The sequence below is a fragment of the Notothenia rossii genome (genome assembly GCF_949606895.1).
Source record: "Notothenia rossii genome assembly, chromosome: 7".
Classification (NCBI taxonomy): Eukaryota; Metazoa; Chordata; class Actinopteri; order Perciformes; family Nototheniidae; genus Notothenia; species Notothenia rossii.
Genome location: NC_136905.1, coordinates 50218635 through 50232828, shown reverse-complemented (window position 1 = coordinate 50232828; position 14194 = coordinate 50218635). Strand labels below are relative to the sequence as shown.

The window sequence follows — 14194 nt, the reverse complement described above, 5'->3', positions numbered from 1 at the left end:
GAAAGTCAAATTCAGCTTTATTGTCAAAAATTCTACATGTGTTATACATCCAGAAATATCGAAATATAGTTTCCCACAGTGTGACATGTATACATAAAACAAAACAAAAAGGGCCTAGATAAACGTGGTATACATTAAACAAAAGAAAAAGGGCCTAGATAACCGGGGTATACAGTTTAAAATGTTAATATATTTAAAGTGTTCAAAGTGCAGTTTCAGTGCAAGTCAGTTGAAACGATCTTAAGTTGGCGTGACGTTGAAGTCGTGCGACCCTGCTGCTGCACTGGCTTGTAGTTAGTTTATAGCATAACGTTAGCATTTCGCTTTTGGCGACTAGATTTATGATTCAAAAATTATAAAAGTAGGGTTGACATGTGGAGATTATCCGGCTGAACAAAACGTGATCCCTCTCTTAAATGTGTGTCAACCACAGACCTTATTTCGAGCTATTTTCCCAAATCCTATGGAGAATTTGCATTGGTTTTTTCATGAAGGAACCGGAAGAAGTTTACTTCAGGGTTTTACGACGCGTCACTGCGGTTCCCTATAGAGTCTGTTTGCAGACCACAGCAAGGGGGCGGATCCTATAGGGGGCGTTTCCTATAGGGGGCGGATCCTAAAGGGTTATGAGCCCCGCCCCCCACGTATTTCTTAAAGGTATATGACGCTCTGTTTCTCATTTATTTTAATGCTTTGAATGAATCATAAACGAACTTTGAAAAATAATAATTATAATTAATTTGCATAAAGAATGAACAGTATAAAACCCACAGAGAAGACAAATTAATTGACCTATTGACAGATCATAATGAATACAGAGTCAATTTGATAGTTTATAACATAGGATACATTAAACTCATAAATTGTAGGCATATCATTTTTTACTGTTTGTGCAGTGGTAGTAATTATTATTCAAATCAATCAACTACATTTTATGGAAGATATTGCTGTATATCATTTAACAACATGAGTAGAGGTTTCTGTACACCTAAAATACTGAAGTTGAAGTTACTGTCCTGATATGTATCATTCATTTGTTCATGTTGTGTCTGGTGGTAAGATTAATTAAATTAACGTATTTGTTATTTTTGAAACATTACAATACACATCAAATACTAAACATGAAATGTCTAGCACATACCAATACCTTGTACAAAGGAAAATATATACAGTACAAACAAAGAGGAAAGTCTTCATTAAACATAAACATTTTATTGAACATAAACATTTTATTGAGAGACAATAGAACAAGAGATGTTTGCCTAATGGAAGCCTAACCCCATCAGCCATTTTCATGGAAGGTGCCTCCAGCATCATAAAAACAGTCAATGCTGCAGAATCCTGCCAGATCATCTTCTGAGTACATCCCCAAGAGTTCTCCTCTGCGCCCATGTCCCCTGTAGCCTTCCGAGTCCTTGTACAGGTTGCGGCACTCTGCAGCTGGAGATCTGGAACGGGACCCCAATTTGTCCCCATGAGGGAAGCGAGTTCCCACACGTGAACTAATATATTCATAAACTAAACATACCCTTTACTATGCCAGTGAATGTCACTATGTTGGCTTTATGAGTTATCGGCATAGGATCCGACAGAGGAATTTTTCCTGGGCAAACAGTGCAAAAGTTCAAGAGGTATGAGGCGCTTTGGCAGTGTCTCCATGTTCTGCGGTGAACACGCATCCGTTGACAGAACAGCTGGCAATTTCTTGTGGTCCAACAAGTAAAGAACAAGTGATGTCAAAGCGGCTCCCTCAGGTGGATAGAGAATGTGCTCAGTACTGTGGCCTTCAGGATCAGATTCAACAAAGGTCTCAAACACATCACTGTCTGTACTTCGGACCTTTAGGAAGAGTTCAGGTCGGGTCTGATTCAAGTGCCATTTTGCTATGGACTTATGAGCACAGGAATTCTTTGGCTTTGAGCATGGACACTGCCAAGTATTTCTTTTTATGTCATAACATACAGACACTCTCCCTAACCGTGAATAATATGAGGTGCATGTTTCAAGTACTGATACATAAACTCTTGATGCGCCACTGCAAAATGTCACCTCTTTACTCAGTGGGTTGTTTTCAGACTCAGCTTTCTCCTTTCTGACTAGACACATTCTTTTTGTGTTGTCAGAAATCAATTTCTTCCCAACCATATCTGACAGAACTTCCTCCTTCAGTGTGACGTCTGGTTTGGATGAAGTAGCACAGTATATCAGAGACCTAACATGAATACACTGAAACCCTAATAATTTACTTCTTCTGGAAAATTCTGATGCCTGCTTACAATTTTCAAGCTCACAAACAACTTGGTGGCTGTTTCCCCAGGTGAACTTCTGTACATGAATGGCGTTTCTCAGCCCAGAAAATGTTCTTCCAACAGCAAAAATGCCCTTTTTGAGGTCTAAGCATTGGGATGGAAGATGGTGACTAGAAGTAATATCAGGAACAGATGATGAGTGACGTCGATCCATGTGGGTCTTGAGGTTTTTCATATACAGTTCAGTTTTACACAAAGGGCATGTTGTCCTTTTGGCCCTTGACTGGACTACTTTGCTGCGACTGATGGCTTGGAGTGGAGTGGAGGCTACAGATGTTGTGGCAATTTGGGAGGTTGCAGAGGTGACAGGGTAGGCTGAGGAGGCCACCGTGGAGGCTGGTGGGGAGACAGTGGATAGATTACATTATAGCAGTATAATACATTTTTCCCATCTTTTGTTTAAGTTGTCTTTAGGGGGAATATGGTTATGACCACTGCTTCTGGTGTGTTCATGTGCATCACTTACTCTGGCGAAGCGATCCAATGCTGCAGGCTGCTGGGCCAACGGTGTAGTCTGCTGGGGAGACATAGGAGACAGAGGAGGCTACCGTGGAGGCTGTGGAGGAGGCTACCGTGGAGGCTGTGGAGGAGGCTACCGTGGCGGCTGTGGAGGGGGCTACCGTGGCGGCTGTGGAGGAAGAAGAAGGCGGCTACCGTGGAGGCTGAGGAGGAGACAGTGAATAGATTACATTATAGCAGTATAGTTGTATAATACATTTTCCCCATGTTTTGTTTAAGTTGTCTTTAGGGAGAATAAGGTTATGACCACTGCTTCTGGTGAGTTCATGTGCATCACTTACTCTGGCGAAGCGATCCAACGCTGCAGGCTGCCCCTGCGAACTTCTGAACATGTTTCAGAATAGTGGGCTGGGTTCTGATCTCCCCACAGTAGCAGCAGTGGAGATGCAAGGTTTTGCAACACACACCATTGCACCTGTACATTGTGAATCCTACAAAGAGAAATCCAGTTTACAAATGACTTCATTCTTAAGGCAATATAAAAATGTAAACTGTATTCAAATTCACGTTAGAATAATATTAGTTAGTAATAGTTAATTGGTTAGACTAACTAAAATTAGTCAACTATTTGTACATTTTGGAAGATCTGCAACATTTATTTAGATTAAGAAATACCTCCATGTTTAACAGCCGTTCTTCTATGGGTCTGCAGATGTGCCACACTATGGCCATAGTCCCCCACCTTGCTGCAGAATGTGCACTTGTATGTATTAGGGCCTTCACAAAGGGGTGTTAGAGGGGCATCCCCCTTGTAAACAGTTGGGTGAATCTGGAAGAAAATGAGGAATTGTTTACTATTCAAACTGTTTTTATTTATTAGTTTTTGAATGAGCTTTGATATTTATATTTCAATTGGATTGCTTATTAGTTTATGCAGCTCAAGGGGTCACATAATTTGTATAATATAACTAGTGTTTTTGCTTATCGATATTAGGTAGTTTTTATTATGTTACATTCTTTAACCTGTCTTTAATAGTGTTAGGTGAGCTATTAAGCATGTTTTAGATGACCAGTGACTCTTCTCTAATCATATTACTTTACCACATTTCTGATGATGCCATAACTAATGTTACATAATTATAGAAGAAAAATCCGAAGTGTTATTTTTACATATTGATTAGCAGCCGACATTTACTGAAAGGATGCGTCTGTCTCTCGTCTGGTTCATTACAACCAGTAGTTACAAACTGTTACAGTTACAACCTTAATCAGTACCACACATCTTATTACTCAATTCAACCAACCAAGCTAGCCATGTTGTCTATCCGAATCCATACCATATTATTTGATTAAGTTACAGTATGTAGGGCAGGCCTACTTATATTTCCAAGATAATACAACAGTACACAACAGTACACTAGCATCATGCTAAGTGCTGGTTAGCATCACAGCATATACGCTAACCTTAGGTCAATTAGATGATCAGCTTTGGTAACACAAATCAGTATTGTTACCGAGCCTGATAATCTATTGACCTATCTAAGCTTAACGTTATTACAACAGTAGAGTAGGCCCGGTTGCAAACGGGACTATAGGCCACGTGTTTATAGCATCATGCTAAGTTAGCATTTAATACCACAAACATTTTTACCACATACAACTATTATTTAATTTATTAACGCTTAACGAGGTTGGACAGTCAATGTTGTACTTTGATAACGAGACAATTGTGTGTTAAGAAAAATGACATTACAATAAATATAAACATGCATCTCTGGAAAATACTATTACCGCTGTTTCAAAGTGTTGTTCGGCCATCTTGAAAGAACGAATGACTTCCTCTGCGAGGATTTGTAAAAGCAGCTGGAATCCCTTAAGTTGCATTACTGCCACCTACAGTATGTATTTCTGCTGAGTGTCATTATTCATAGGATCCTCCCCTTATAGGAAACGCCCCCTATAGGAAACGCCCCCTATAGGATCCGCCCCCTGCCTGCGGTCTGCATCCAGACCCATCTCGGCAGGTAGGCAATCCAGTTATTTTAGCCGGGCCGGCTCAGATGATTGATCGTGCTTTTTACAGCGCTACGGCTTCCAGAGATTAATTTGTGTATGTATTTATTGTCAAAGCATTTAATATATTCATTGCTATCGGGATGTTAAGAGCATTCCATGGAATATAACAAAAAGTGTTTTCTGAAATAAATTACATAACCCATTGAATTTTGACTGAAGATCGTCAGCTGCCTTCCTCTACCGTGTTGTTCCTCGATACTTCTCTCTACATATCAAACATACCGGTGAACCAGCATCGTTTGCTGTGAAAGCATCTAACTCTGTCCACGCAGAATTAAATCCTGTGTTCCTCAGGTACTTTTCTTTGATTTATCCATAGTTCGCTCATCGAGCCGGGGGTCAGGTTATTCACCCGCAGGAAAAGGCGCTGGCGCGGGACCGTAGCAGGATGTGACGCATATTTTAGTTGACCTAATTAAAACCGTTTTGTTTTTTATTTATGTGTCACAGTATCACCTCAAAATACAAGATACGAAACATTTTCAACCATGCAACAAAATATAAATAGTCCTACAAATACTTTTATTTTATTTCCTTCTTATTTGTGTCTAAGCTCAAGGGAGCCAGAGCAGAGGGCTTAAAGGGCCGCATGCCGCTCGAGGGCCGCGGGTTGCCGACCCCTGAACTATAGCAACAACTATAACTCATCTATAGCATCTGCTTACCTCATTGTGTGTTGTGCTCTCATCTAAGTTAGCAGTCCTGCAGCCTAGCCCCGCCTGCAAGTGCACTAGTTGCTCTGGCCCTGTTGGAGTTTTTTCATACGTCTTTGGTAAGAGGTGGAAAGCAACTTCCATGGGTTTGGGTCTCTTGGCAGGAACAAGAGTGGCTGCAGGAAAACGCCTCTTCCCTCTTCCCTTAGTGAACATACCTGGAAAGGATCTGTGGAAAATAATAAATAAATAAATAATTATGTGTACATAGAACATCAAATATCACAATATTTTTTACCTAATACCTTCATAAAGATATTGCGACGAAATTTTAGTGTGGACTATTGGTGCGTTCACAACATATTTACACAATGAGAAGTTTGATGAATAATCATCAGTAATGTGGATATAATGACTATGAGGGTAATAATAGAACAGCTAGAACAATCTGCTGAGTTCAGAAATTACATAATTTAACTGTAATGCAACCTTTAAAACCTGGACAAGACACTTATTATTACTATGATATCTAGACTAAGAAAATCATTCACCCCCCCCCCCCCCCCTCACACACACACAAACGAGGACACGGTAACATCGCTATTCATTTGAATGATAACTACGGAGCTTACTGACAGAAAGGCACAAGACTCATTTAGCTAGCTAATGTAAGATACAAATGCTGTCGAGCCCTCACTGCTTGTAAAATAAAGAGCACAAACTGACTACTTACCCGAGCCCCGCTGTTGTCCGTCATTTTTTCCTCCCGGGTTGTTGTGATCACATGACTGACAAAGCCGTGCTCTGATAGGCCAGAAGTTGGTTTGATTGCATTAGGGCTCGATTGCTTATCCTGTCTGAGTAGCCCGGATGATGCTGCATCGCAATTTTGGACATTGAATTTTATACACCGAATTTTTTGACGTCTAATTTTTTTCACTTTAATTTTTGGGATCTGAATTTGAATACTCATTTTCACTTGAATTTTTACATTTTTATTTCACATAGGTAAATTCGGAGCAAAAAAAATTAAGATACATGATTTTCAAAGTAATTATTTTCAATAAATTCGGTGTATAATACAATTCAAATACTTCTGTCTCTTGTTTGCTTCCATAGAGCCGCTGTGAGTACCATATAAGAATAAATCCATGGTAAAGGAAACTCTTAACACAATTTCAATTTTTTCAAAAGCATCAGGGTTATCTCTTAATCTTTCAAAATGTGAATTACTCCCTATCCATTCATGTGATGATTCCATTATTGACTCTATTAGAGTGGTACCTGAAGTGAAATATTTAGGAATAACATTATCTAAAAATTATATCAGGAGAGAAGATCTTGTTTGTAATATTTGTAACCGTATCACAGATATGAAGAAATCTCTCAGTCGTTTGTTAACTAGAGATCTTACTAGTTCTTCTTACTAAAGCAGAAGGTATATCTAAACTTATTTATCCATGCCACTCATGTTTTGTCTCTTCGGCTAATATTAAAAAACCCAACTCAATTATTTTCCAATTCTTGTGGAGAAATAAAACTCACTACATTCAAAAGTCACAGCTTGTTAAAGAATATGATAAAGGCGGAATTAAAGCTTTAGACTTTGAATCGATGATTGGAACAATTAAAATAAAATGATTGAAAGCTTTTTTTTCCCAGCCAGAATCCATGTGGTTCCATATTCCAAAGGCCATATTTAAACGTCTAGGAGGGTTTGATTTTCTTTTAAAATGTGATTTTGACGTTAATAAGATTCCGACCAAATTGTCAAATTTTCATAAGCAGATACTTCATTATTGGAAAATGATATTTACCCACAATCTTTCTCCTCATGGATCTACTTTATGGAACAATAGAGTGATTATTATAAACAGAAAATCCTTGTTTAGGAGTGATTGGCATGAGAGGGGTATTTTGTTTGTTTGTGGTTTACTATATTGCAATGGTAAACTATTAGAGGTTTTGGATTTTTCAACGAAATACAATATAACGTGTACTGCTAAAGATTATAACAAAATATGTAAAGCAATTCCTGTACCACTCATTGAAATGATTCATAATACTTTACTGTACTCAAATGTTGTATCAGTTTTACCTAATTTGGAATTTATTGGCGATACTCTTAAGAATAACAAATCTATTAATCTCTGAAATCCCACATTTTTCACAATTTCAACAGAGGCTTATTTCCACAAGGGACTAATTTAGATACTTTATCTGTAATGGAAAAATCTCTATTTTATTTTATAAAATGGCCTATTTCTCCTAAAGCAAAAGAAACTCATTTTAAAATTGTTCATAAAATCTACCCGGTTTCTACTTTTTTAAATTCAAGATTTAAATTTGAAGTGGAACCATGTTCCTTTTGTAATTTATCTGATGAATTCTTGGAACATTTATTTTTCTCATGCCCTTTTTCTGAATTGTTTTGGTCGAATGTGAGACATTGGTTGTTACTTAAATTAACAAATATCCCGGCCTTCAAAATATATCAACATTTTTATTATATTGATAAATTGGACTCTCCCATATCTGATTTGGTAAATATAATTATTATTTTGGGTAAATACCATTTACATTGTAGTAAATGGAGAGGAGGCAAGCCCTCCTTTCCCTGTTTCATAAATGAGTTCAAGTCCTTTTTTCTGTCCCTTAGGAAAATACAATCTTGTAACATGTCTATAAAGATTTGCAATGACATTTCCAAATGGTTATTATTTTAAGTAAGCTTAATGCCTCTTAAATGTTTTTGTGCCTTAAATGTTTTTGTGCCTTTATGCTTTTTTCTCTCCCTCTGGCTCTTATTGGATGTATTATTTATGTTTTTTTGTCTTATTGTGAATGAATGTCTTGCACTTATGTTGATAAGTTGATGATATCCTCACCGAGCTTTTGTATGTTTTAAAAATTTTCAATAAAATATTTATTAAAAAAAAAAATATGTGTTCGAGGTACCATATGTGTTCGGGGGCCGTCTCTTACCAATGACGTCACGCATTGTACGCACTGTGATTGGCTGTACGGTAATTTACCCAAGGGTGCTCGGGGGCAAATCACATCTACAGATCATGACCGAATTGAAGTATTCCTATACTCCTAGCGTGTGAAAATGTTTGTGAAAAACATGTAAAAAAAACATGAAAACGGAGCAATGGCTGTACGCCATTGGCTGTACGGCAACTCAAGAGGACCATCATACACGGTGAAATTCCGAACATTTAAACATAGCCTACACTTCCTTCTTTACTTTGTCCGTTATTATATGTAGAAGATATTACTTTTTTCTCCGTCATGTTGTCTCCATAGCAACAACTTCAAACAGGAAGTTAACCTAAATTACATTTAAGACACTGCAACGTACGAAAGTAACAAAAACAATGTAAAATGTTTGTGAAAAACGTGTGCAAAACGGAGCAGTGGCTGTGATGCTAGCTTTGCGGCTAGCGGTTAGCATTTTCAATGGAAATATACATCGAAACATCATGTTTCAGTAAAAACAAGGCCCCACTGATCATCTGATCATCATCTCTGAGACGATTCCAGGGATGCCTGACTTGAGTTTCTAGCACCAGGGAAAGTGGACAAAAGTGCCCCAGATCAGCCTCTTAATTTACCCAGGGCCTAGTGCTTGGCTTTTGGCATAAACATTCAGGAAACTCCCCTGAGTATTTTATTACATATCTCAACTTTGGAGAGGAGTTTGGGGACAAACGACACATCAAATCACATCTCCACATCAAGCCGAAGCTAATTAGAATACTGCCTAGCCTGCGGGGAAATTGGTGTGCGTGACGTCATTGACGTCTTGACGTCATTGGTAAGAGACGGACCCCGAACACATATGCAGAGCTCTCAAGTCTCTCGCATTTCAATCCATTCACACGCTCACACGCCACACCTTGTATTTCTCACGCAGAGATTTCTTTCCAGGGTACCGCCCAACAAGTTGTGCTGCAATTTTGTAAACAGACTAGGCTTGTTTGAGACGCGTGCACTCCACTAGCACCCCCCCCCCGTTGACATTTGCGATACAGAGGGCTTCATACTCCACTATTTCGAGGCTGCACATGGGTAGACTTCGCGTCCTTCAAACATATGTGTTTCATAATTAGATAGACATCGTGAGGTATTTATTTTCGGTACAGTTTATGTTGAAACCGTAGAGAGAGTGGCCCACTTGTTAGCCTGTTCCATTCTTCTTTGTTTTCCGAAGCCGTGGCTTGGAAGTATACTTGCTTTGTTTCTGAAGGAAGTGACTTCGAAGTATGCGACAACCAAGCCAGTATCCTCGCGATTGAGAAACGGCCCAAATCTCGTCTCAAACAAGCCTACTGCTTTTGGGACTACGGCCCAATCCCAAACCACTCCCTCGACCCTACCCCTCCGTGACGGAGTGAACTCCGTCTGTAGCCACACTCGCAGCTCAACGAGGCTCCCTCCTGTAAAGGCCCAGATACACCGGCCCAAAATCGGCAGTAAATGGGAGTCGGGCCGAACATGAGCGTGGGCACGCCCTATTCGGAGTGGTGTGCGCCGCACCGTCGGGTCTTTTCTGCCGACCTGACGCCTTTTCTTGCCGATTCAACATGTTGAATCGGCGTCGGGAACACCACCGGAAGTCGGACAAAGGGATAACAGTGATTGGCTGTTCAGCTAGCGAATCAGTGCATGAGAAGCGTTAACGGAAGTGAGGGAGGTAAACAAATGATTTAAAATGGAAGATGGAACACACACGGACGGCTATTTCACCTCATCGGTTTATAGAGCTCCTGTTTGTTCATGTTTTGAATGGACGAGATTGAAAAATAAAGAAAAACGCTATTTGTTGTTTGTTTATATCACGGAGTCTGTTCTTCTTCTCTGTCTTCCGGTTGTTCCGGTTGTTGCCTCTTTTGAATGATGAATACACACTACCGCCGCATGCTGGTAAGGAGAGTTATTGCCACTCACGCATGCGCAGTTCATACGTGCTCGGCTCGGATTTGCGGTTTGTTCCAGTGCGCGAAGTCGGAAAAGTCCGGCGACGCGACAGTTGGTGTCGGTGTCGGCGTCGGCGACTTCTCAGGTGACTGGCCGGTGTATCTGGGCCTTAAGGTGGAGGGAGTAAATACAGCAGCAAGCTTTGGGACGGCCTCCCCTCTCTCCGGCAGAAACAGGAAATGCCGTAACTGTATGTAACAACGGTTTCAAATCAGCATCTCTTTGAAAAAAAATTAATAACTCAAATAAAACTCCAAACATCTTTAATTGTGTTACTTTTTTGTAAAGCTCTTTTAGTTTTAAACCTGATGTTTATAAGCTTCTTAGTTTTTGCAACAGTCTGTAAATATACACAACTTTATCATAAAATACACACATTTACCTTGTTCTAGACTAAACACAGGTGTGATCCTAAGTTAAAAACATGAGGTTATCATGAGGTTCATGTTCATTATCAGTGGATGTTTGGTGGAACTACTTGTAAACAGCGTGTTTCCTGACGGACCCACACAGCGTGACTCCGGTCAGGTAGAGACCGGTCTCAATTCAGCACCGCTGCAGACTCGCTGTTTAAGGGTTATGGCTAGAAAGGATCCGTCTTGTGTGAATATGACGTCACGTTCTCGTTGTAACTCTCGTTGGAGCGGCTCGGAAACACACCAACAGCAGTAACATGCAACATACACATTAATGCAGCAGTAATATTAATAGAGAAACATCAGACACAGGGGCGGATCTAGACAAATATTCATGGGGTGGCAAGAGGGTGGCAGGAGGATTTCAGGGGTGGCATCCCCTGGCAGAAGTAGGCCTATATGCTGATTTAATCACAGTCATATCAATCAATGTTAACTTGGAAAGCCACAATATTGATATTTTAACTCAATAACATTAGGTGACATTATTGTGGCACATCAGTAAAGCCTTAAATATAAATATATAAGGTGGCACACGTAATTTAATGAATTTTAACTGAATGAGTTGGTTTAACTCTTAGACCAGCAGGGGTACCAAATATGCAGACTGCTGCTATAAGTACATTAACTGTCTCATCGATGTGTGTCTGTATGAATATGATCATATTAACCATCATATTATTCCTATCAGCTGTCAATCACTGTTATGATTCACATATTCAGTGTTATTATTAAATAAACTATATTTTTTGGAGGAGTTAATGATGAATGTTCCTCAAGATGCTTGCTCACCCTCCTTCAAATTTGAAAGACCAGTAATTACTATCATAATTCAAAAGAATCAAAGGAACAGTTTAGCGCCCCACAACTTCATTGCAAACAGTTACAACCTTGACTTTACATCAGAAAGAACAATTGAAGAAGTGACTAACTGCATCAGTTAGGGTTACAAAACGTGTATTCAGCTAAAACATACATCGATGCAGTTATTATCCAGTGGAAAGCCCTTATCTACTGGCCTAGTTAATCAAAGTGGTTACTTTTTTCTGGCTGTGCAGTGAAGTTTTACACATCGTCTTATTTGACTTTCTCAGGACTTGAAACAGTTTTTTGGGGGCAGAACCCCACAAAGAAGAAACATATATTTACACATGTAAGGTCATCTTCTTAAACAGTTTATTATTCTCATCGACTCATCCGTGAGCAGAGCATCAAGTTGGCATGTCTATAACAGCTGAATGTGGCGATTACCATCTTGATCAGCAAAACGCCACACGAAGATTTAAAGCTATGGTGCGTTTTGATTCAATGCTGAGTACAGCCAAACTTGACAGGCTGTTCTCTGTCATAGTAGACCGCAAACAGTTGCGGCGCCAGAATATTTGTGTTGGGTTAATCTATGGTAGGGGGCTAACCCATACAGTGGTGGGGCTCAAGTCAGTATTTACAGGTGAAAGAGTTGAAAACCCAACCCGTGGAGGGTTGAAATACTAACATCAAATACACATTCTGGTGCTCTCTTGAAAAGAAAAATAAATAAATATATATTACTACACGACGTATTCAAAAAAATGAATGCCATTTTAGTTTTTTGTTACTTTGCTCTGAAAGCTGAACCTGCTGCTCCTCACAGAGAGGAGAGGGAAGAGGCTGTGTGAATGACTTTAGATTGTGGATAAGGGTGGATAGCCCCCATTGTTCTGTGTGTCAAAATGAAAGACAGCCCACACACCTATCAATCATCAAACCGTGGGGTCTTATAGTTGTACCGATGTACTACAGCAAAAGTATTCTCCGTTGGGACTTCCTGCAACAACACCACGCCGTTATCGTGATTCTGATTGGCCAGAAGACATTATCAAAGATGTTCTATTGAGAAGACGATCACTACGTGACAAAAGTGTTCAAAACCGTTTCTAGTCTTCGGTATTTCCAGACAAGTGGCTACTGAAATAAATCTTACTAACTGCTGTCTGTGCAATTTACTCAGCGCGAGTTGGCAGACTTTATTTTGCTTACTTTAACATCATTTTTCATGGTGGGGCTAAGCCATTTATTGGTATGGCTGTAGCCTACCCCAGCCATACCCTGACCGCAAATACCTAATTCCTTCTGTCTAGTTGTATCCGAAATGCTTCTCGTTTTGCGCTGTCCTCCCGTTCAAATGAAATCGCCGGGGGGGGGGGGGGGGGGGGGGGGGGGGGGGGGGGAGGGGTTACAAGGCTCGCGCCTTGTGCTGCATTCACTTGCACTCGGACATTAGAGACTTTCTCTCATAAATGTCCAATGAGCCACAACTTTTCTTTCAAAACAAAGCTGCCAAATGGGGTGGCAGCTGGGGTGGCAAGGCATTTTTCTGAGGTGGCAGCTGCCACCCCGTGCCACCCCGTAGAACCGCCACTGATCAGACATAATAGTAAAACACTGAAAGGGAACATTGTATTGCACCAGGAGCTATCTAGGGACTTTTACTGCGACAACGTTGACTTGCCTGTGAATAAAAAATAAACCGTAGTGTTGGTGATCTACAGTGTTGTCATTCTTCTTTGAACAGCAAGACCGCTAACACCCTATTTCAACAATCACACTCCCTGTCATTGAAATCATTAATAGATGGTTTAGCTTCTCACCATCATTTGCTGTGGCCCACTGATGTTAGCGATCGTAACTGAAAGGCTGCCTGCCAAACGTAAACATTCAGCCACGTGACTTGCAAACTATCGCGAGAGTTTTACACTAGACGGATCCTTTCTAGCCATAACCCCCTACACCCTACCCCTACCATGGATGTATAATAAGAACGACCCCTACACCCTACCCCTCCGTTTGCGCGTTCACGCGGAGGGTCCACCATATTGAGGGCTGTTCCAAACCAACGAGTGTGGAGCGGTGTGGAGAGGGAGTGGGCTATCAAGCCCTCAAACAGGGTTATGGCTAGAAAGGATCCGTCTAGTGTAATTATGACGTCACGTTCTCGTTGTAACTCTCGTTGTAATCGGAGCGGCTCGGAAACACATCTACAGCAGTAACAGGATGCAACATACACATTAATGCAGCAGCAATATTAATAGAGAAACATCAGACTTAATAGTAAAACACTGCAAGGGAACATTTTATTGCACCAGGAGCTATCTTGGGACTTTTACTGGGACAACGTTGACTTGCCTGTGAAAAAAAAATAAACCATAGTGTTGGTGATCTACAGTGTTGTCATTCTTCTTTGAACACCAACAAGACCGCTAACACCCTATTTCAACAATCACACTCCCTGTCATTGACATAATTAATAGATAGTTTA

The 14194-nt window shown here is 40.3% G+C and overlaps 1 protein-coding gene across 1 annotated transcript; it reads right to left on the bottom strand.

Moving 5' to 3' along the window:
• On the bottom strand, positions 1–11870 carry LOC307046702 (uncharacterized protein). The gene is made up of 5 exons (XM_079693212.1): positions 5510–11870; positions 3444–3597; positions 3110–3259; positions 2776–2971; positions 1–2645 (listed from the first exon to the last, which is right to left on the bottom strand). Exons 1-5 carry the CDS (start codon positions 5771–5773, stop codon positions 2498–2500), a joined length of 912 nt encoding a protein of 303 aa, XP_079549338.1. The 5' UTR covers positions 5774–11870; the 3' UTR covers positions 1–2497.
• Positions 11871–14194: the final 2324 nt, after the last annotated feature.